Source organism: Toxorhynchites rutilus, chromosome 1 (assembly GCF_029784135.1).
Source record: "Toxorhynchites rutilus septentrionalis strain SRP chromosome 1, ASM2978413v1, whole genome shotgun sequence".
NCBI classification, from domain to species: domain Eukaryota; kingdom Metazoa; phylum Arthropoda; class Insecta; order Diptera; family Culicidae; genus Toxorhynchites; species Toxorhynchites rutilus.
The window spans coordinates 173780834-173806312 of record NC_073744.1 but is presented as its reverse complement, the minus strand read 5'-3'; the positions used below and the strand labels follow the sequence as shown (position 1 = coordinate 173806312).

At 38.4% G+C, this 25479-nt stretch overlaps 1 protein-coding gene across 7 annotated transcripts in view; it reads left to right on the top strand.

Annotated features, from left to right (window-relative positions):
• The window catches only part of LOC129762457 (runt-related transcription factor 1), a 167873-nt gene that overhangs the window by 29570 nt on the left and 112824 nt on the right, over window positions 1-25479 (top strand). For all 7 annotated transcript variants that reach the window (XM_055760719.1, XM_055760715.1, XM_055760714.1 and 4 more), the window contains one exon: window positions 1923-2139. In XM_055760719.1, coding sequence (XP_055616694.1) covers window positions 1923-2139 — 217 coding nt within the window. The remainder of the gene's footprint in view (window positions 1-1922; window positions 2140-25479) is intronic.

Below are 25479 nucleotides of genomic sequence, written 5' to 3'. Positions count from 1 at the left end.
TGTGTTCCAAATTTCAGATCAATCGGTCAATAGGAAGGGGGTTAAATATTTATTAATGTGGGACAGCGCTACAGACAAAGTTACAAAGTTACCCACGTACATACAAACGGGTCATATAATCGATCCCGTGCTGTATACCGCAGAGTTTTGGGGTTTCCCGGGTCGAAAATCTTTGCTCCATTCCCATACTCCATACTAAGTCTTCTAACATACCCTTATGTAACTCCTTCAATGAGCAATATAATCGTCAACTTTTGACCGTCTGGATTTAAAAGCATACTAGCTAACCCGGCAAACTTCGTCCCGCCCATTTACTTGATTAATTCTCGAGTAATGCAAAAATTTGTGTTTCATTTGTACGGCAGCCCCCTCTAAGAGAGGGGGAAGGAGTATCTTAACACCATAGAAACATTTATTGCATCCTAAAACCTCCACATGCCAAATTTGGTTTCATTTGCTTGATTAATTCTCGAGTAATGCAGAAATTTGTGTTTCATTTGTATGGCAGCCCCCCCTTTGAGTGGGGGAAGGACTGTCTAACCATCATAGAAACATTTATTGCACCCTAAAACTTTCACATGCCAACTTTGGTTTCGTTTGATTGATTAATTTCCGAGTAATGCAAAAAATTGTGTTTCATTTGTATGGCAGCCCCCTCTAAGAGAGGGGGAAGGAGTATCTTATCACCATAGAAACATTTATTGCATCCTAAAACCTCCACATGCCAAATTTGGTTTCATTTGCTTGATTAATTCTCGAGTAATGCAGAAATTTATGTATCATTTGTATGGCAGCCCCCCCTTTGAGTGGGGGAAGGACTGTCTAATCATCATAGAAACATTTATTGCACCTTAAAACTTTCACATGCCAACTTTGGTTTCGTTTGCTTGGTTAATTTCCGAGTAATGCAGAAATTTGTGTTTCATTTGTATGGCAGCCCCCCCTTAGAGAGGGGGAGGGGTCTCAAAATATCACGAAAACCTTCCCCGGCCCCAAAAACCCCTACATACCAATTTTCATGTCGATTGGTTCAGTAGTTTCCGAGTCTATAAGAATCAGACAGACAGACAGACATCACTCCATTTATATATATATATATATATATATATATATATATATATATATATATATATATATATATATATATATATATATATATATATATATATATATATATAGATTCTTAATGTGCTTTTTATTCCGGACATGGGTTTGTGAAATTAACATTGATTTTTGTTTTTTTACATTTTTTTGTCAACAGCTAGGTACTATGTTTGACACTAAACTAAATTGACACAATAGTATCTATCAGTCACATTAATTCAACATGCAAAAAATGTCATGGTTTAGGCATGATATTGAATGTAATGAAAAAGTGTCCGGATAAAAAAGCGTCCGGATTCAGAAGCATCACTGTATCAAATATCACAAATGATTTCATTAGAAATTGAACCATATTTTTGTACCGCGCAACACTGTTAAATTCTGAAAAAATCACACTTATCAAGAAAAGGCGTAGAAACACATTCAAATACGAAATAGAGGTCTAGTGAATTTTTGAATCACAAAAAAAAAATTTCAATATTTAAAAAAAATATTTAGTGCTCACATTTTTGATGAAACTTGTTTTTTTGATAATATTTCGCGATACACCATTAAAAGATGCACTTCCAGTATTATTTTTTTTCAAATTTTTATCTCGAGGCTATCGAGAATGGCGTGCATTTGGACATTTTTGACAAGTACGTTTTTTACCATAGATCCTTTGTTGAACCTTATAGGGGTTGAAACAAATATTCAAAATTTCTTATTTAGTACCTTATACAATATTTTTCATAGAGCGGGTGATTTTGTTTGGGGGCACTTTTTACTTCCATACTCGGCCAGGCCCTTTATTCAATATTTTCATTCATCTCTTCCAGGTTTGCACAGTGCTGCCGAATCACTGGCGCTCGAACAAAACCCTTCCGGTCGCCTTCAAGGTGGTGGCACTCGGGGACGTTGGCGACGGCACGATGGTCACCGTCATGGCGGGAAACGATGAAAACTTTTGCGGCGAACTGCGGAACCATACGGCGATCATGAAGAACCAGGTGGCAAAGTTCAACGATCTGCGTTTTGTCGGCCGCAGCGGAAGGGGTAAGTAATGGTCGATTGCTTTTTTTTTCTCTCTCCCTTCAAACCCGAACACATAATCCGGGTTAATTGTAAACGTTTAAATTATTCACGGTTCTGAAAGGGTTACCATCGACAAGATTTAGTGTCGCTCTACTTGAAGGCGAAAAAAAATCCTCCATCGAAATATACGGTTTTCTAGATTCCAACAGAGATTATCACTTCCATTATTCCTCCCATAAAACCGTTCCACTTTAAATTCGCCCCTTTTCTATTTGCCTACCGGGTTTTTTTTTTCTCAACTTGTCCCGTATTAAAATCATACTGACTTTCCCCGGCCGTAAAACAAGGGATTATAAATTGTAAACAGTAGCTTCTTTTTTTTCTGCTGCCCACCTCCTGGAGCGTTCTTAATTTTAATTTCCGGGAATTAAAACTTTTTTTTGTCGCCGCTACGCGAAAGTCCACCGCCGCGCGGACCTTACGCCTGGTGGGCGGATAAGGTAAAAAAAACGCTAAGAAACATCTTCTCCCTTTTTCTCCGTGAAGATTCTAAGATAACTCTAGGCCAGAAATAATAATGAAACAGAGGCAGAGAAAAACCCCTGGAAAGTCCAGAGGGGAAATGAGCAACTTCTTCGCGGCAATTAGACAATGAGTAATAAGTAGCTGGTTGCGCCCCGGGGAGAGAAGTGACCGATTCGCACATAGCTGCCCCGGTTGGCCCTGATCGCGTGGGGAACGAGCTGAGATAATTTCAATTTTAATTATATATTTTTTCCGTTACACTTCACCGGAGTTTCGTTTTTTTTTGTGGGGGCAACAAACGATGTGGAGTGAAATTTTTGATTGAAACATCCCTTTTGAACCAAGACAAGTTTTCCCCGGCGCTGTCGGATTAGCCGAATCCGACCGGGCGTTGCCTGATGAATGAGCGCAAACACCGGATCAATTTGTATCCTTCTGCTTCTGTATCAGCAAACAACGTGGTCTCTCACGCCCGATGGAGCACCAAGGAATTTAATAATTCTTCTCTAATGAGTAGTGAAGAGTGGGTGGTGGTGGGTTGGTACGTGGATAACGTTCCGTATATCCATTTCCGTCGAGCGCTGGGCGCGCTGGAAAATCTTAGAGATTCGGTGTAAAGGATTAAGTCTTTCCCTCACATCGTAATTCCTCATCCGAAGCTCTTGGGTTGTCTTGCTGCGAGTTGTTTGCAGATGCCGACGGTAGTCGGCGCCCAGACCCGCTTATGCGGGGACCTTCTTCTTTGTGTCGCGAAATTATAAATTGACGGAGAATTTCTGCTCAACACTCGGCGTGTCCTCGCACAAAGCGAAAGAGTTATACCAAAGGAGGGGGTAAACGCGAGCAAGTGTGTAAATATGAGAGGAGGGTGGCTTCTTCCGAACGCTCCTCTTAGGGGAGGCTGTGAATAAGCACACCTTGTCTTGTTGATTAATACCCTTCGTTCTATCAGCATACTTTCGGCTCGGTTGTCATGGCAAGCTGGGCTCAATTTACGGCAGGGCTAATGAGCTTTCGCGCACGCCGTGTTTGTGAAGTGGATTTGGGACGAAAACCATCGATTTTTCTTAAAAGTATTTCTATACATTTAGGTTGATACGTCCGAGATGGGGGAATAATATGATAAGCAATAAGTTTCAACAAAGATGTTGAATTGATAGGTGTATCGGTATTGACACTATCATGGTTAGAAAGATTTTGTGGTTACACTTTTCGGTACTTTCATTCCAAAAACGAGCAGTGACTGAACATTAGATGCAAACTATAACTACACACTTATCTTGAATAGTTTGGATTAAACTTTACTATTCGACCTTCAAAAACAGTTCTCAACAGGGTTGAAACTCATCACACCAAAAGTCGTGATAAAAACCTAAACAATTTCATACATTTAAATTGCATTGAGACTGTTCCTGCTGATGCTGCTTTGTTTCATTGTGAACAAACACTGCTCCAATTTATATTCTAGTGTGTAGGTATTGGTGACTACCGTACACTGCATGATTTTCATATGTGTGTGTGCAAGCACTGAGCGTAAACGAATGTTTTCGTATTTTCAACTGTCAAGTTTCTATAAGACCAGCTACATTTTGCGTTGTTTTAGTTGTTTTAAACAATTAAATCTGGGATATGCCGAGGGGAAAAGTCCTCACGGAGTCCTGATGGTTTCAACGGGTACTGGCGTGATTTACGGAAAAAGAAACAGTATTTTTCAACCAGGAGTTTTGATGGAGACGTGTGCATGGTTTGGGGTGGGATTCTGTGCAACCGGAAGGCTCAAAATAGCTTCCATATCATTCAGGGATATATGTTCTGGAATTCTTTCTCCTACCGTTTTTGCGTGAATATCGTTTTGACTGACCAGCTCTCCAGATTTGAATCCTGTTGAAAATCTTAAGGGGGATCCTTGTACGCAGAATCTACACTGAGGGAAAACTTTACACCACGATTGGAGAGCTCATGGTCGCAATTCCGGAAAAATGGAAAAATATCGAGAAATCCGTTCAGCAGAATTTGGTAAATAGTTTTTCAACACGAATTTCCAAGGTTAGCAGTCGAAATGGCAAGGTTACCAATTACTGACATGTAAATCAGCCGATCGTTTTGAATTTTTCATTGATAATACTTATGAATTTTGAAGTGGTCTCATAGAAACTGGACAGCTGCAATTATCATATTTAAGCACAATAAATAAACAAACAACTCTTTTGAACGAAATTGACGTTAAATATACTTTATTCTAAGCATTCAATAATGTTTGAATGTATCTTGTTGAAATTATGACTGTTTGTGTTGCAACGATATCGAATCAAAGTGGTCTTATAGAAATTGGACAGAGTGTAAACAAGTTCTGCATCGCAAAATGTTTGTCTTAGTATGCTCTTGAAGTCTTTCTAAGATAGTTTGCATTTGAAATGTAAAAGTTAGAGCAAAAAACAGTTCTTTTTCATGGTGACCTTAACGCAACTTAGAAAGAAGGCGCTATATCGGTTATTTCAAGAGATAGAAAAAACTTTGTTCTACAAAGATGATTCAAATAACTGGGACTGTATCGTCGAACTATGTTTACCTCTATCCATAAAGATAAGAAAGTTATATTTTTTATTTCATCAACAATTTTGGTCACATGAATAACATGAATAACATGAAAAAGGTGGGGAGATAACGAGAAGGGTAAAGTTGCGCTATTGGATCTAAGCTGAGACAAATTACCAGTCTCTTTCTATACTCACTTCTTATTTTTTGTCATTAGGCTATGCTATCGTCGGCTCACAAATATAATAAATGTCGTTCTCGTATCTTGTATGTGAGGGGCGAATGTATTGTATGCGGGAGCAGGAATTAATCATCAATCAATTATCGTTAACTGATTTTGAAAGAAAAAAAAACCTTCTCAGGGTGACCTTATCATTCTACTAAACAGTAATTTCTAAAATAATACTCGAAGTTATAAACGAGGAAATTGAACGAAATAATGGTGTAGTTCAGCGTTAAAAATGCCCTCGTGTCTTGGACACAACCCCCAATATTTTTTTTCTGCTTAGTTGACAACCCTGTTTGATTACGGTAAGCCAACTGGACAGTGAATCGTACAGTTTGTGGATGGTGGATGATATATATTTTTCGAATTCGTGTAGTACTCAAATTGCGCTTGGACTCAACGGTTTCAAATAAAAAAAAGTCACAGGAGGGTTGTATCCGAGACACGACCGCATAGTTGACGTAGGATTGCGTTAGGCTATCTGTTGATTTTGGACATGTTTGACGGATTACATCGTTAAACTCTTTGATAATGATTTGGTGGCCCTGAAAAGGGTCGTTTTGTTTGGTTGTTGGGTATTGTTTGTTCACTCCACCAGTGTTTACCAAGTGATGATGACAGAAGGATGGTAAACAGTGGTTCCGAAGTGGAACGAAATATGATGAAAATCTCCTTCTATGATCCTAGACGAGGCATCACAGGAGGCATCTTCTGTGATATGTATGGATGAAATGAAGAAAAAAAAATTCAAAGGGTTGTATGCGAAACACAACCGCTTAGGACGTAGGACATATACAGACTATGGGATTGTAATGTATAGCTTATCAAACAAATCTTATAAAATTTCCTATTCGATTGGTATGGCAAATCGTTAAAATCCGTTCGCAGCAAAAATAGCTATTAACTTTAACTTTATTTCATAAAAACGTGACCTGTTTTCTGATTTGGCACCCTTAATGTAAGACCTAGTCCTACGTCAAAAACTCACCAATGTAATATAAGATAATTACCAATACCTAACACAATTATCAATTTTTCTCATCAGTAAAAACACATTACTTTAATATAGAGAAAACTTATTTGAAATGAAAAAGGTAATTCTCTTTTATAATTTTTGCTTTCGGAGTGTTTATTCGACCTAATGCGAATTTCACTTTTTCTAATATTTCTTCACTTTTTCAATTTTTCTCGCCGTATAAACTTTACTTGGGTGAATATGAACACAACAAAATAAACAGCTTAAACCGAGCGACCCGTTCTCGAGCGGGAACACACCTTGGTGTGCTTATTTACGAAAATTGAAATAAATCGTTTCATATATCAAGTAATTTTTAACACAACTGCTACCATATACAATTTTACACATACACTTGTGCTAAATTTTTCACCATACACGATCGGTCATTGATATGAAATTTCACGAAGCAACCAACATTAAAGTTCCAGATATAAATTTTATCTGCTAGAATTAATCGTATCACTCACCTTACTTGCAATACAAAAATGCCCCCGACTTGCATATATTTGCTACGCCGGTTTCCCCCAGGCAGCTTGGATTTGATGTCTCTGTTAGGGACCCGCCGCATGTGTCGTCAATTTCGACCATTCAGAAGTGGGTATTTCCGTTAGGATAGGGGTTGAGATTTTTCAATTGTTCGGTAGTTAGTTTCATGACATATATTATTTTCTTCAATATAAAAAATGGTTATGGAGTGCCGAAATCGATTGACGTAAAATCAATCCATCATGAAATGACTGAGCAATAAGCGTTTGAAATTGGACAATTTTCACGATGTACTCGATGTTCGATTTTCAATTTGTACACCAATATTTTCCCGAAAGACGTAATCCTATGTCAATAATTGACTCATTTCCAAAAAGAAAATCTCGCATGATCAGGTGGAGACGAATGAATCGTTGGATTTAAAGTCTCCGTAAATAAAAACCAAAAAAAAAAAACATCTCGCACGATTAAACATTCTGTTACTTCTTGTAATTTGTTATACCCTAACTATAAATTTCTTGTTTTATTGTTTCCTTTATCTTCCTTATTTTGTGTGATAAAAAATTAAATAAAACTCTGCGATCCATAAACCTGGAAAATGTATTTCTGTCACTAGTTAGGTTTATTACTGTTACGATTATCTACGATAGCCAGCATGGTTTTTTGAAACACCTGTCTACTACAACTAACCTAATGTGTCCAATTAACACCCCGTCTCGTTAAATGAAACACACACAGTGTGGACTATTTTTCATTTTGACATTTTGACATATTTCACCGTTTTAAGTTGTCTTAGAAATCAAAACAAACAATACAGAAATTGTTTTTGGAGCATAAATTATTTCGAATAAATGTTTCTAGTAAGTTTTCAAACAAACAAGTACCGTAAAATGGGGTAGCATTGTTCTTTTTCTCAATGTTTTGTGAATTGGTCCTATCTAAGCCCAAGAATATAATGTTTCATATTCTCAAAACAAGTACTGCCTGTACTGTTGGAGCGGAAAAAAGTAAAGGCCAAATTTTCTTAAAATTTTAAACTTATTTTAACAAATGTTTCACGTTCAGCTTTCATTTTGGATCTCAATCTGGATGACGAAATTATTCAATAAAGTTGATTGTATTTAGTTCTGATTTTATTTAGTAGATACTTCCGACGCATATCGATACATGGTTGAATTTGTACTGAATGGACATTTCACAAACGTAAACAATGAAGTCGATCAGTTGAGTACTGTCAATATTCTACAATATTTCCAGTACCCAGATTACAAATGGTTACCCTGTACCAATTTTTTACAGAAACGGCAGATGCACATCCTAGTAAGTCAAAAGATTCTACAAATACAGACAAAGACATTTTTCAATCAAATCGCCAGAGAAGGTTATTTCGGTAGCCGTGGGTACATTGGAATTGCTGAAACTCAGTGGTGAAAAGTTTTCTAGCAATGTGGCCATCAATGATAAGTACACAGCTGACTTCGCTGCCGAAATTCGCTATAGACATTTGTCCCCATGTCAGATTTTTAATGCGGACGAAAGTGGGTTGTTTTTTAAAAGAACTCGTGTGAAATCATTCGTGAATAAGGATGCCAGATCAGCCCTTGGTCATAAAGTCATTAAAGAAAGGGTCGCGTTCATGCCATGTAGCAACATGAACGGCACTTTGAAACTGCCTGTAATGATAATCATGTCCTTGGGTACGAAAGTGACATCGTTGACTTCATATCACTCCAGGACATCATTTGAATAGTGGCACGAAGCTAGATTCCACCAGAAGATCGTAGAGTCCTCGTGTTGCTTCAACAGAGGAAGAAGACGCTTCTGTAGACACTCATTGAGGTAGATCTGCCCGTTTATAGTCCCAGTGGTCACGAACGGCGCGCTCCGTTTGTCGCATGAGCAAATCGCTTGCCAAATCATATATTTCTTGGCAAACTTTTATAGTCTTTGCTTCCTTACTTCCTCTGGAACATCAAAATTGTGCTGGACGGTGAAGAACAGTAGCCCCGGAAGCTGTCGGAAGTCCCCCTTGGCGTAAGATCATCGTCCATGATGACGCTTCGTCAGCATCTGGGTGTACAGTTTCCGGGCACGTGACTTTCCCACTGTATTTTGCCGTTCGTCATGTTTGGAGCATTCTGCTTCAACTTTTTGGCCACATCCCTGACAGAATCGTTGGGATCACGCCTAAACGCTTTCACGATATGCTTGTGATCCTGATCACTAATAGAACATGCATTCTGACCGTATTCCTCCTTCCGTTCGATGTTTAGAGTTTCGTAGTAAAATTTAATCCCACGGCTCACCGTTGACTGCACGATTCCGAGTTGCTTTCCGATGTCCCGATGAGAGAGTTGAGGATTTTACAGGTGCTTGCGCACAATCAATTCGTGACGTTACGTTTTGGGTGACACCATTTTTTCCAATTTTCGAAAAACTGACAGCGATGAAAATACAGTGTAAACAATACACTTTGAACTACTTCAACCCAAATGTGGGTGATTTTCTACAGCGTTTTTTTCCGTGATGCAATTTGATGTGGAGCACCCTTTATTACAGTTCACAACAATTTTCTTTATGAAATGCCTTCAACCTGATATTTTTGGGTGTGTTTTCCACTTGGTATCATTATGGCATTTTAGCATAAACTTTGAACATATTTCAAGAGCAAAATTTTAGAGGAATTTTCATTTGGAGATGAAGTAAGACTAGCAAAGTTGAATTGCAACTGATTGACTGATTGTGGTGGGTATAATTCCGCTAATCGGCTAACGGGAAATTAGCGGAACAGATATACTTCATGACAATATTTGTTGTCCCAACTCTTGCAGGATGCACAACAATTCTATCAGCTTAGAAACTCACAATTCATTGCTGTTCCCGAACACCGCATACTTTCTCAGAGTTGGCTACAATGATTTTATTTGGTCCAAATTTTAGTGTCAAGTCTCAGTACAACACACATGCTATTAAGCCATGCATGCTAGAACCTCTCGATCTGTAAGTACAGTCACACACTCCTGCAAACATAGAAACTATAAAATGAACTCAAATCGGCATAAGAAAGGTTTATGAATAGTGCTGGGTGATAGAAAATTTGTTTTTGCGCATTTTTGATCATGAACAGTTATACCTCAATAAAAAAAAATGTTTTTGTGCTTCGATATTACGTAACGAGAAAAAAATAAAGTTACCTTTTATCGAGGTAAAACTGTACTTAACACACCTTTATCAGCACTTGGGAACCATGTCCAGTAGACGGGTCAAAAAGCAACGCTCATCCGTCTCGAACATACTACGGAGTAATATTAACCGCACTGAACTTTTGAAATCTTTTTTGACACTTCCTCATCGCAGGGTCACTTATGTCCGTTCGACGCATGTCTTCTACCGTTCAACAAAATGAGCGACAAGTTCGAATTAAATCTGTCCAAAAATTTTCCTAGGGGTTCTCGTAGCCACATTGGTTGCGCGTTCGCTTACTAAACGATCGATCGTGAGTTCAAAACTCAGGGCCCCCAATTGACCATCTTTGTGTTGTGATAGAATAACTACGTCCACACAAAAATCACATCATCGATGGAGATCGATCCACGGTCGAATGAAGATCGATTCATCCATAGAACTGCTCTGCTCTGCAAGAAACATCGAATTGATGTTCTATTAATAACACAACAATGATCAATATCAACTGTCTCCGTTGTCCGGTATGCTGAACAATGGAACAACAGAAAGAATACCCTTCCGCCTAAATGGCTACTACTGTGTAATGTACAATTTATAGACTTCATAAAAACATGTAACATGTACACGACTAGAACCTGGCTCTGTTACAGCTAAAATACTTATCAGCCTGAATAAATAAACAAATGGGATAAAAAAAAACTTTGCCTAGTATCATTATTACATATGAATTTAGTTGAGATCTTTCGTTTTTTTCAGTCGGTACGACGTGTTATACACACTCTGTCCAACTTTTATAAGACCACTCTGATTCTATTTCGTTGCGACACAAACAGTTAGATTTTCAACAAGATACATTCATACATTGTTTAATGCTTAAAATAAAGTATATTCAACGTCAATTTCATTCAAAGAAGTTGTTTGTTTATTTATTGTGCTTAAATATGATAATTTCAACTGTCCAGTTTTTATAAGACCATTTCAAAATTCATAAGTATTATCAATGAAAAATTCAAAACGATTGGCTGATTTACATGTCAGTAATTGGAAACCTTGCCATTTCGGCTAATAACCTGGAAAATTCGTGTTGGAATACTATTTACCAAATGCTGCTGAGCGAATTTCTCGATATTTTTCCATGCTTTTGAAATTGCGACCTTGAGCTCTTCAATCGTGGTGTACCGTTTTCCCTCAGTGTAGATTCTGTGTACAAGGATCCCTAAGATTTTCAACAGAACTCAAGTCAGGAGAGCGAGCCGACCAGTCCAAAACATTAAGTTTTTGGTCCTTAATCCATTGCATCGTTTGCTTGCTGATATGAACAGTAGCATTGTTTTGCTGGAATGTGAATTTTTTGTGACGATAGGAGAGAACATTCCAGAACATGTATGTAATCCTTGAATGACGTGAAAGCTGTCTTAAGCTTTCCGGTTGCACAGAATCCCGCCCAAACCATGCACGAGCCTCCAAAAAAAGTTCCTGGTTGAAAAAAAACTGTTTCTTCTTCCGTAAATCTCGCCAGTATCCGTTGAACCCGTCAGGACCATCCTAATTGAACTTTTTTTTTGTCAGTGAAGATAACCTATACATTGAAGAACTTTTCGTTATGGTATATAGCAAAATGTATTCTTTTGGAAACATTCTTTGTCACAACATACCATGTCCCACTCTCGGTTCATGTGAGCTTTGGTAAAACTCAGACGTCTTCCGATGTGAGATGGTGTAAGATTAGAGAGCTTTAACCTTTTAAGCACGATCTATGTGAGGATTTTTTACTTGACGAATTGTCACCCGAGTAACATTCAAATTGAAATATTGTGTTGTATTCCAACCAATATCCTCCTTATAAACCCGTATTCCAGCGGGTGGTGGGTGGTACAACACTGATGGTGGCAATTGTACAGCAATTCCAACTATTCCTCTGGGGTTCCCTGATTGCTTCCACTTGGTGGTTGAATAAACTTCACAGATTTCACAGCACAAAATACATTTATTCTTACAAATATCAAACTACATTTTTTATTTTACATTCAGAAACATGTCTTAACAATTACTTGTACTGCACAAAAACTGAACAACAATGTTTTTTTTTATTCTCCTCTCTCTCTATTTACAGACATGACAAAAAAAACAAAGCAAAAACAAAAAAAATTCTAACTGACTCTCACAAGTACTTCTCTCGCGTTATTGTTTCACAACTGGGAACTCAGCGCTTTATAGCAAAGTAAGAGCCAGGGATGTACTGTTGGGTTTGTTGTTGTTTACTCGCAGACATATTGCTTTACTTGCATAAGCGACTTTGAGGTATTCGAAGCTGTTCTAGCTATTTCCCGCTTATCCCGGTCAGAGAGCTTCGATTTACGTGGAGCTCTCTCCTTCTTGAGCACCACTTGATGGGATCGTCCAATTCGACGAGAAATTTCTCTGATACCAACATTTTCTTGGTGAAATGCATCGATTTGTCTTTCTTTTCTCTCCGTGAGCACTTTTCCCTTCGGCATTTTCCAGATTTATGAATCGAAACAACTAAAACAACGGAAAAATGTAACTGGGCTTATAAAAACATGACAAATTAAAAATACAAAACCTTTGGTTTACGCTCAGCGCTTCCACACACACACACATGAAAATGTGTATGGTAGTCACCAACACCAATACACTAAAATATAAGTTGATGCATTGTTTGTTTACAATGGCACAAAACAGCAAGATCATCACCTGGTCTTATAGAACACAGGGACAGAGTGTATACAGTAGAGCAGAAACAAAATTTACTTTAAACTGATCCATGTTTATTTATACTAGTTTCTCCAGCATATTTAGTTTTTCGACATTTTTTTCATAAACATAACATAGTATATTAAATTTGGTGAAAATAGATGTACGACTAAGATTTTAATCCTACCCCAAACCTCCTTCCTAATATCCAAGACGCAACAAGGTGTGATAAAGTCATCGCTGCCAATTCGGTGGGGACAAAACCATCGAACATGGCAGCAAACATAGAGGGGGCGGCCGTGGATGGTATGAAACAGTTATGGGGGGGCGTGTGCAAATGTCATCTCCAGACATCGTCGTAATTACGTGTCAGAAGAGTGTCAGCTACTTAGACTGCCAATATGGTGTACATTATTTTGACACCCTCCGAAGCAGATATTTTGACATTATACGCATTATATGAGAAACACCGAACAGGCAGCTGCCGATGGTTTGGTGTTTTCCGTGCGTCATGCTAATCAATCACACCTCACCGTCTCGATCTGAAGATATTCGGTCAATGCCTTCCGGAGGAATCGGGGATGTGCGTGTGCAGGAAGTCCCATCGATAGACTAGAGGGGTACACACAATCGGCGATTATACGCCCGGGTGATTCCAACAGGATCGGCCGGAATGACAATACGAGCGCAAACGCGCAAACACACATACACGCATATACAGACATATTGTTTAGCTACTTATCGCCTAAAGGTAGGATTAGTCTAGCAAATCCTTTTCCGTTTAGCGCTGGCATGTAGACCGACCAGGATCTCCGTTCGTGCCGGGGAATGGATCCGTTTGTTTGCGTTTGCAGAGAGCGAGATTCGCTTCCAATCTCAGGCGCCAGGAATGCCGGGCTGGAGGAGTCACTCCCGGGACTCGGCCATAGCGCTCCTTGTGTTGTACACGAGATCAAATATTTATCTTAAATAAATATCAGCAAATGATTGATTTTAACAGAATAAATATTTGCAGCATTATTTATCGCTAGGCGCCCCCGGGAGCTGGGAGCTGGAAGAAGGGTTGTGTCAGGATTTTCCCCCGCCCCACAGCTGGGGATGCGTATGACAGGTGAGAGCCTTGGGTGGTGAAGGTTGATGTGGGCGCGAGCTTCGGTGAGCGGAAGCCAAGAAGGTGTAAATCCTCGGGCAAAGTGGAAACGACTTACGACGACGTTGGGTTTGACTGCTTTGTTTGCACAACACCGAGTAGCCGTCTGTTCTGCGCTTTGCTTCGTTTAAAAAGGAGGAAATTGAGGGCAAAAGTCATTACAGCTGCTGGATGGGTGGGTGGGGCGAAGGAGCGGTGGAGGTGCGGGAGCGAAATTAGATTTGTCGAGCTTGTGATACACTGACAATGGGTGTCGGGAAGCGGGGGTGTCGTTTGGGTTCGGCTAGCTTGTGAAGTCACGTAGCGGCGCAAGGTGACTAGTTGACATCCGAAGATCAAATTATTTCCTCCTGTTGTTTGCAGGATTTTTGGTACCTGCAGAGTGTTAAATTGTTTGGGCGTTTCGTTCAATCATAGTTGTCGCATTTTGGAGGTGGTTTGTGTTTGGGAGAGTTATCGCTAAGGTTTCCGCAGTATTTATAGCCTATTGAAGCTGCGATTTGTTATTTTTATGTTCGTTCGATAGCATGGGTTTCTCCGAAAGTACCTAGTAATGTTCTTGAATCAATCATCAGACATGTTTAATAGTAAAATTTCATTGACTAAAACTAATTCTTCTTTATCCATGTATATACAAATTCGAGACAATTTTTTCCGATGTAAAGATTGATTCATTGCAATATTAATTTAAATTTTTCAGGTTTGAATATATACCTGACTTCACTTTCACTTTTCAACTCAATTTCATGGATTTTTTCTACTCATTGGAAACACCCATGTGAACACGTTTACATTCACCGGGCCTCAAACGAACAGTTTTATACGATCTTGCAGCCTCACCCAAATTTTGATTCACATCACCTTTAATATCAGTTGGTGAGAAGCCTTTTAAATGTGAATAATAAATTGCACCAATAATTTGGAATTTATCCATTTACCGATTGTTTGTACGAAACACGATTATTTCAGTTGTTTGGCATACTTTTAAGCCAAAACTAGCGCAGGAGGAAAAATCCAAAAAAGAGCAAACTATGATAAGCTAAATAGCATCACAAAAAGGAAAAGTGAAGAGAATACGACAATGAATAGATTACGCAAAAAGTGAGTACAAAAAGGGAGTATATAGCGACCCACAGTCAAAAAGGACCAATACACACTGAAAAATTTGTTGCAAATGGGCCGAATAAACCAAACCAAATATGTACTAGGTAAAAATGTTTCAAAAAAGTCGGTGAAAATAATTACAGAAGGTGGGTCGAAATATTCACGCAAAATAACACATAAACATAATGAATAAACCGAAATAATTATATAAAAAAGGCCGAAACAAAAACAGAGAAAATGAACCAAAATAAATATGCCTAAAAACACAAAAAACACAAAAAATTGCATAAGATAAAAGAAAGGTAAAAAATCTCATCAAAAATAGGTCAAAATATAAACATTCAAAATTGAGCCTAAAACACAAAAAAAAACTGAAATTGCTCCCTAAAATGGGTCGAAATATTCATAAAAAAGCGGTCATAAGCCAAATTATAATACAAAAAATGGTAAAAAATAATTGCATGAAAATGGACCTGAATAAAAACAGAGAATAAATGAAAAATCAGTGGAAAAAAATCGAAATGAGAGCCTAAAACACAAAAAAAAACTGAAATTGCTCCCTAAAATGGGTCGAAATAATCATAAAAAAGTGGTCATAAGCCCAAATTATAATACAAAAAATGGTAAAAAATAATCGCATGAAAATGGACCTAAATAAAAACAGAGAATAAATGAAAAATCAGTGGAAAAAATCGAAATGAGAGAATTGGACAAACCAAAATCTAGATGCATTAAATGCCAAAATATTCACATATTGAGGACAAAAAAAAAATAAAAATTAAAAAAGGCAAAATAATTACAAAATTAGACTAAATCATAGAGAATTCATGTCATATTATAATATGTTTTAGTAAAAGCATGTAAAAATACGCCAAACTTAAAGCACCAAGACATGCCGAAGTGATTTAAAAATTTAAATACAGACCAAGATCTACACACAAAAAATTAGGCCAAAGTAATTACATAAAAATGACCAGATGAAAAGGTTAGGTAAAATTAAATTATATTTTGAAATTAGGTCAAATTATCGAAATACAAACTACAGTAGAATTCGTTTATTATGACTCCGCTTATGACAACAATGTTTGGTTTTCATATAAAATTTATTGTAAGAAAGTCGGATATAAAGACTTCTTTACATGCATAAGTACATATTCACATAAAAACTTTTTTTTTCACAAAACGCTTTGTACGTCGATTGCTTATTATGACCTCTTTTCAATGTCATTATTAACGGATTTCACTGTAGATCTAAAAACACATAGAATTTTTTCGATTTTCCAGACCGGGGCCCCCCTAAATAAAACCAAGAAATGGGTAAAAATAATGACACAAAAATATGCACCAAAACACTTTGGCTGAATTAAATTTTTCCACAACTTGCAACAACACGGTAAAAATAGACGACAGAAATATACACACGCCTAAGATGGTTTTGAAAAATGCTCCAAAATAAACACACGCCAAAAATGGACCTGAATAATATTACGCAAAAATGTGTCACAATAAACACATGCAAAAATTGTGCTAACGCAAAAACGCCAGCCAAAAAACACACACACACGCGCGCGCCAAAACTGGGACTAAATATAAAATGGATATAACTGCGCTCCAAAAAGAACGGGTCTGATTAAAATTTAGCCAAAAATGAACCAAAATAAACACAAATATGGGTCACAATAGGCCAGAATCACGCATCAAAAATCTATTTATATATATATAGAAATGGATTTCTGTCTGTCTGTCTGACAGATTCTTATGTACTCGGAAACTACTGAACCGATCGACATAAAAATTGGTATGTAGGGGTTTTTGGGGCCGGGGACGATTTTCATGATAGTTTGAGACCTCTCCCCCCTCTCTAAGGGGGACTGCCATACAAATGAAACACAAATTTCTACATTGTTCGAGAATTAATCAAGCAAATGTAACGAAATTTGGCATGTGTAGGTTTTAGAGTGTAATAAATGTTTCTATGGTGGTTCGACACTCCTCCCCCATCTCTAAGAGGGGTTAGAAACTCTCTTAGAAGGGGGGGGGGATTGGTGCTGTCATACAAATGAAAAACAAATTTCTGCATAACTCGAAAACTAGCCAAGCAAATGGAGCCAAATTTGGCATGTGAAGATTTTAGGAGGCACGAATTGTTTCTATGGTGAATCGACACTCCACCCCCTCTCTAAGGGGAAACGAGGGGAGGGGTCTTTATTCTGTCATATTTTCTGTGTCAAACATTTATTCCATATAACGGAGAAACATGTTATTTGCATGAAACATGCACATGTTCTGTGATTGGACTCATGAACTTGCGCTTAGTAAGTGAATGTTTGTGAATGTGAATGTTTGAAGGTATTGATAACATAAAACAAATTTTGGACGGGACGAAGTTTGCCGGGTCAGCTAGCATTAACATAAAAATGTGCAAAAATAAACACACCAGAAGCACTCCTAAATCAACGTCATTAAATGAGCCAACATAATTACCATCAGAAATGAGCCGTCAAATTCACAAATAAAAATGAGACAAAATAATCACATAAAAAGGGCCGAAAAAATAACGCATAAAAAAATACAATAAACGATTGTGTAACATTCACCCGAAACTCGTTTACCCGAACGTAATAAATACCCGAATGCAACATTTACCCTAATGCGACAAATACTCGAAAATACACAGTAAAATGAAAAAAAAAATGTATCGCACAATTAACAATTGACAAAATGCCGTCTTTCTCTTTTTCCTTATTGCTCTTTGAGGCTAAGAAATCATTTAGGAATGAACACGAGCTTTGAAATTTTTTTTGAAAATGAAACAGGTAATTTTAACATGAAACATATAAACAATAAATATCTTAAAAATGTGAAAATAATTTGCAAGAAAAAAAAGGTATTTGCGTATTAACGCCACCGCTGGGCAATTTTTATTACAATTTATTTTTTTTTGTAATTAAAATTATTCTGTGGTCAATGTAATGGGGGCAAAGTCCCTATCCAACCGAGGCGGTCCCAAGCCACCGAGGTGACGCAATCCGAGTCGGCCGCCGACCCGCCGTCGGAAGTGGCGGCCTCTCGCAAGCAAACCTGTGTTCCACCGATTGCCCCGGTTAGTTTGAAACATAGGAGACAATTCTTTCGTTAGGTCCGACCGAGCGTTAGTGAGTGTGACAGAGTGAGCTTCTCTATTACGTGGTATTTAACTGATTTTAATTTATTATCAGGATTATTCAAAAAAACTTAATCTTTTCTTCAATATTTCTTTCTATCTCATTCGGGATAGTTCACTATTCAGGTAAGCATTTTATTCAGATAAATGATATTCGAGTGACCTTGTTTCTCGTAAATGGTCTAGAATCTCGCTGTGTTATAATACTGTTCTTTTATCTCTTTCCAACGCATCATCTGTTTTTTTACATCTTGTCCTTTTTTTTAACTCGGAAATTGAATGATCAATCGAAAAAATCACTAAGTCCGAACGCTGTTCTGTGAATTGAGCTCTTTTCCGGCAAACAAAATAGAAGTGTTTGAGGCACGACCGCATTGTCGACGAATGGCCACAATATTGTTGTCAGCAAATATAAACATAGCAATTTAGGAATTAATTTTCTAGTACAGCTATTTGGCAACACCGACAAAGGTCGATTAATTAATGCTTGCACTGAAATGCGTGAACTATTTTCAAAGCAAAAAAAAAGTCAATTTGAGCAAATTGACAAACTAACCCATTTTAGGCCAAGCGTTCGAAAAATCGAACAGCAACTTTGATAATTTTTCATGTCTTTGGAAAGCAATGTTTTGGAAATGTTTTTGCACAAAAAGATATCTTAACTTATTAGCTACCACTTATCATCGATTTCATTCAATTTGCAAAACTTTAATGGGCAATAAATTCGATTAAAGAAAGTTGCGGGGATTTAGGGAATTTTGACACAACGCAGTGACTACGCTCTATTTTTCATGCAATTCTCCTGATCCATAGTCATGTCTTCCGGAAGGCCAAAATTTGTCCTTGTTATTACCCACTTATTTTTTTATGCTTACCCATATTAGCAAAATAGTGCGAACTGAATGATAATAGTGATATAATTATATATAATGGAATAAGCGAACCAAATGGTCGTATCTTTTTGAAACGGATTACACTCTGTCCAACTTCTATAAGACCAGATGATGATCTGGCTAGTGATCCCCGATAATCGTTCGATTAATCGATTAATCGAATACTTCCTACAGAAATCGATTACTACACAACCAATAATCGAAGAGAACGAATAATTTACAACGATTAATCGATCCAAACCCAGAGAAAAAAAATTCTACGGCCGCTGCAGTTTTATCCTGAAATTCAATCATTATCTTTGACGCTCCCATAAACTCGTAAAAGAAGCTCAATGCCGTCAACGCGAATTGAGCTTCGTTTACGAGATTAGGGGAGTGTCAAAGATAATGATTGATTTTCAGGCGGAATGAACCCCGTTTTGATTCCAGGTGGGTATTCTAGCAAATGATAAATATTAGTCTAACTAATTATTTCTCTCAGTGTGACGATTAATCGATTAATCGATTATTTGGAGCGATTAATCGTATCGAATAACAAACTGCTGAAAAGTATTCGATTAGCTGATGAACGATTAATTTCAAAAATCGGGGATCACTAGATCTGGCTGCTTCGTGCCATTGTAAACAAACAATGCTTCAACTAATTTTCTAGTGTATCGGTATTGGTGACTACCATACACTGCATGATTTTCATATGTGTGTGTGCAGGCGTTGAGCGTAAACCAAAGCTTTTGTATTTTTCAAGTGTCAAGTTTCTATTAGACCAGTTACATTATTCCGTTGTTTTAGTTGTTTTGATCAATAAATTTGGAAAATGTCAAAGGAAAAAGTGCTCACGGAGAGAAAAGAAAGACAAATCGATGCATTTCACCAAGAAAATGTTGATATCATTGAAATTTCTCGTCGGATTGAACGATTTCATCAAGTAGTGCTCAATTATTTGACGAATCCTCAAGGATACGGTAAGAAAGAGAGAGTTCCACGTAAATCGAAGCTCTCTGGCCGGAATAAGCGGGAAAAAGTAAGATCAGCTTCGAATACCTCAAAATCGCTTGTGCAAATGAAGCAATATTTCAATTTAAATGTTACTCGGGTGACAATTCGTCAAGTTTTGGTAAAAAATCCTCACATAAAGAGGACTTAAAAGGTTAAAGCTCCTCATCTTACACCATCTCACATCGGAAGACGTCTGAGTTTAGCCAAAGCTCGCACGAACCGACATTGCGACATGGTATGTTGTGACAAAGAATGTTTCCAAAAGAATACATTTTGCTATATACCATAACGAAAAGTTCTTCAAAATATAGGTTATCTTCACTGACGAAAACAAGTTCAATTAGAATGGTCCTGACGGTTTCAACGGGAACTAGCGTAATTTACGGAAAGAGAAACAGTATTTTTCAACCCGGAATTTTGGTGGAGGCTCGTGCATGGTTTGCGTGGATATCGTCACAAAAAACTCACATCTCATATCATATTCATATCAGCAAGGAAACTAAGCAATGGATTAAGGACCAAAAACTTAATTTTTTGGGCTGGCTGGCTTGCTCTCCAAACTTGAATCCTGTAGAAAATCTCGGGGGATCCTTGTACGCAGAATCTACACTGAGGGAAAGCGGTACAAAGCAATTGAAGAGCTTAAGGTCGCAATTTCGGAAACATGGAAACAATATCGAGAAAATCGCTCAGCAGTATTTGGTAAATATTATTTCAACACGAATTTTCCAGGGGAATGACGCAAATCATTCTCGTTGTGCAATTTTCGGTGATTCGAGCTTTAAATGGTCAATAACGACGCTGGCCACGTCCTAACAGTCACCAGGGGAAGGGAAGGAATGTTAGTATGATATTCGCCGCCCGAAGGCCAGAAGGGTCGCCTCTATAGCGTGGTTCCCTAGCGTTTATCATGGGAGGGATAGTTGTTAGTGGGAATGGTTAAGAAAATCAGGATTCACTGCGGTAAGTGATGTGATTCTAAAATTTTAAATTTGATTTGTTTTAATATTTAAATTTTTCACTTTTGATTTTTTAATTTTTTTTATTTTAAAGTTTTTAAATTTCTAATTTTTAGAATTTTTAAATATTTTTAATTTTGAAATTTTTAGATTTTCAGATTTTAATTTTTTGTTTCTTAGATTTTAATTTTAATTTTAATTATTTTTATTTTTTTCTGAATTTTTAGTATTTAGATTTCAACACGTTAGGCCCCGACTTTCTCCCGCCGCGCCCTCCATTCACTGCGCATCAAGAGCGTCCGCACAATATAAGTGCCGGTCCCAGCCCCCAAAGATATTCATTGTATAAAAAAGAAATACTGAGCAATTCGACTAGAAAGTAGTCACATTTCGCAAAACATTCGAAAACAAACCGTACATATTTTCATTTTATTTTATTATTCTACAACGGATGAAGAACCTCTAATCTGAATTTATAAACTCAGTCTAGTGCCTGGAACTGGAAAACCAGGAATCAAAAAACTATTATAAATATATAAATGCTTTCAACTAATTAACTCACTCCAAATGAAAACTGAAATTAGAGTCTTCTGACTCAAACTAATAAATTTTGAAAGGAAAGTGTTAAAAAGAATCCTTCACTTCATCATACAATAAGAGCCCCCGCAGACTACATACTTTTCTTCAACCGACAGTTTGGTCGGATTGGCCTACTGGTGCAAAAACCGACCCAACTGAATCGGTGTAATGTGCGCACATGCATACCACTCCGTACTGATTAAGAAGCCGGTCGACAAGTCAGTTTGCAGTCTGCGGGGACTCTAACAGTAGATGACGGAGTAGAAAAACGCACACAAATACCATATAATGGATGAGAAAAAAGCAAGACTCTACTTTCTAGCGCACGCATGCGCTCAGCACAAAGAAAACACAAATACAAACACATAAACCACTTATCTTGCAGAACACTTTCTCTCCGACACTTGTCAATGATACAAAATAACATCACCAATGCATGGAATATGCTGTCGCCTCCTCCGGGATAGCAACACACCAACAAATTAGGCTCTCAGTGCGCTTTTCTCTTATGCACACGTATGAAACGGGTGAGAGAAAACAGTACAATACTCGTTCGTACATGCCTATTATACCCGAACCAGTGCACAAAACCGGGTGTTTCGCCTTTACACATTCCTAATTCCTAGAACTAACATGAAAACGTTTATAACTGACTTCATTGCAAAATACTGCCGAAACATCAATTCGGAATGTTTTAGAAATTTCACTTTTTCTTCACTACACCGAAGCTTTACTGCCATCATTACGGGAAAAGAACACGACATAAAACTAAGTAAGAGAAAAACGGAAAAACACGTCTATACTCGATGGCTGCTCGCGCGAGACTCAGCAAAATATTTCATCTCAGACTATGCACGAAGTAAGCATAGAGCAAAACTAGCACTGATGCGCAAAAGTAAATCAGAAGAGAACTATTAAATAGGACGTACCGCATCGGTTTTCAGTCCGTCAGGTGGAGAGCGTTTGTGTATGATTCAATCATACGTAATCATCGTTTTCTGCTTGCTAGTTGAATGACTGATGAATCGTTTATGTCTTATTGATGACTCAAGTTACCAATCGATCGATCGATCAATTTTAGTGAATTCGAGCATCGATTCCGGGTCAAAACTCAAAGTGCAACTTATTTAAAGTCGGATGTGATGAATGTATCTCCCAGCGGTAAGAGCTATGTTCTTCGGCGGGAAACTTCGGTTTTTTGTTGCCGTTCTGTAAAACGTGCTGTAGGGTAGACTTTGTGGATTATTGGATTAATTGTTCGAGGAAAGATGTTTTTACGGACCATGGGAAATGTAGTTTGGCTGAGAGATATTGAAAAACTGCTTTCAAAAGTTCAGTTTTAAGCGTCGCTCTAGACAGCGAGCAACCAACAGTATATGTTAATGTTGAGAGTTAATTTGTCTATTTGTTCAAATTTATTATTGTTTTGCGAATCATTCGCGCCCCTCACTCAATCAAACATTCATTCTTTAGCATTTGTTAGTGCCACCAAATAATTGTACTAAGGAGTTTCATTCTTGAATTTTTACGTGAAAGTGAACGTGAAAGGATCTAGGACTTTGTTTCAGACATTTCAGATAACTGAAGTCGAACTTGATTTCTTCGACACCCACTTCGAACCACTTGCGCTTTTCTTTTCGCTAAAATGAGCCGGATTGATCCGAGCATTCGTTTCTAATTTATCCTCGAACGGGAGCGCACATTCCGGCATGTCACAATGGCTCGTGTCTCGTATCGTAGGCGCAATGATTTACGTGCTCCATCGTCATCGGGTAATCGGAATCCGCTCCGTTGACGCTGATGATTCGTCCTTCGGTGCGTCAACTTGTGCGTCACTTTTCCGCTGTAAGCGGAGAAAGTGATTCCTTTTGCTGTTGCAAGGAGTGAAACAACGAGCGCACGAATCATTTATTCGCGCCCACGACGTCTGGAGCAGATTTTTCGGAGTAGGAGCACTAGAGATTGGGAGCACACAGTTGTGGAAGTTAATTAAAATTTCTGCCACCGTCAGGAATTCCGTCGGGGCTGAGTGGCTGCTGTCGATGATGGAGAAAAGTGGTAATCCCTTCTCAGCTTTAAATTAATTCCCGAACTTGTTTATCAAATTTAATTTGACGTCTTTCGGCTCGGTTTCTTCGGGGCGTAATAAATTTGGCTGCTTAGTTGATCGAAGAAGGAGGGCGCGTCGCGACGGATCCCTTATGTTAAATACTAATGAAACTCCCCAACCTGATACCTTCTCTCCCCCCTCCGAAGGCCATGTTCCGAACACTGCTCTAACAAATCAATAAAGCAATGAATCAGCAGGAAGCGAAAAGAACAGCTCTGTTTGAAGTTGGCTTCTAATGATCAGGTTCATCACCTTTTCTGCGCCCCGAGAAGTCGGCTCCCTTCCATTGCGAGAGAGAGAGGTCGAACCGGAAAAATCATTTTTCACTCGAACACTTGCGCCCTTGCCCGAAAAACCGAAACCCAACCGATGTTTCGATGGAGGAGACAAAATTGATAAGATTCCGTAATTGCCAGGCAACGAAGTTTCACTGCCCCCCCCCCCACACACACACACCCTCTTTCTCCCGTCTTGAAAAAGAAAAATCAAGAAGTGGAGCATTTTTCATTTCACGAATCCTGCTGTCGGTTGTAATCATGTCCCTCATTTTCTCGCCCTACAGTTGATTGACTGACGTCTTCTAAGATTTTTTTTTCTGTGCTCTCTGGTTTCGGGTACTGTCGTGTCAGATGTTTCCTGATTTGCTTGTTTTTTTGTTGGCGTTTTTTCGGACCAAAAAAAAAGAAAAGAAGGATGACGAAATTATTTAGCGAGATTTCGGAGCTCCCGTTGGCTTGGCTTCTGATTTAAAGAGTCGTGAATGACGAACAATTTTTCGCTTTCGACTCGGTTCGCTTGTTTGGTGCCTTGGTGAGTTATTTTTCGTCCTTGCGGGGGTGGTGTGCTGTATGTATTGTTATTCATTTGAAACCCGGAAAATGTCGACAGCTGAGAAGAAGTTGAGGATTGTGATAACGAGCACAAAGGATGTCGAGCAATGACACCACGTTAGCCGGAGATAAATTGAGCATAGCTTTAAAATTTAGGTTGCCGAAAGAAAGAAAAAATATGTATGCTCATTGCATACACTCAACTCGTTCGAATTCCTCCATCCAGCTAACCATGCAACAGCATCAGGAATCAATTAGGGCTTGTGTGCGATCACCGAAGCGTACCGAACAGGAATCTCATTAGCACTTGTCTGCTGGGAATATCGAGGGAATGCAAGTGCATCGATAACGACCGTCCCCTCCCCCAATCCCAGCTTGAGCAGACAATAACGAGATTGATAATCCTTCCGGTGCTCACACTTCACTCCTCCCTGGCACACCTCCCTCTTTCTTCACTAAAACGCCACCCCATTCAATTTACTGCTGCTGAGCTTTGGGATTCCAGGAATTAATTACACATTAATCAAAATCAATCTAATTTAATTACATGGTAAAATTATTCGCATTAAACTGATATCTCAGTCATGATTTTCTCGACTTATGCTTGCCGAAGCGTTGCATTGGATTCCCGACTCCCCTTCGCCCCTCCTCCCCACACAAACGGTCTCTTCATTATCGTACCCAAGCGTGGCGTGGGGATCCGTCCTTGGGAAACCAGTGAAACCTATATCCACTGGGCAAATCTACCACCCCTCTCCAGCCCGGGAAACAGAAGAGCCCAAGTGTGCACAAGTTATTTGTGGCCGAGCCGTATGTGCTGCCCGACTGCAATCGTAGCCGATTGCAATGCACAAAATGCCCGCTTCAGGGGCTTCATGGGCACATG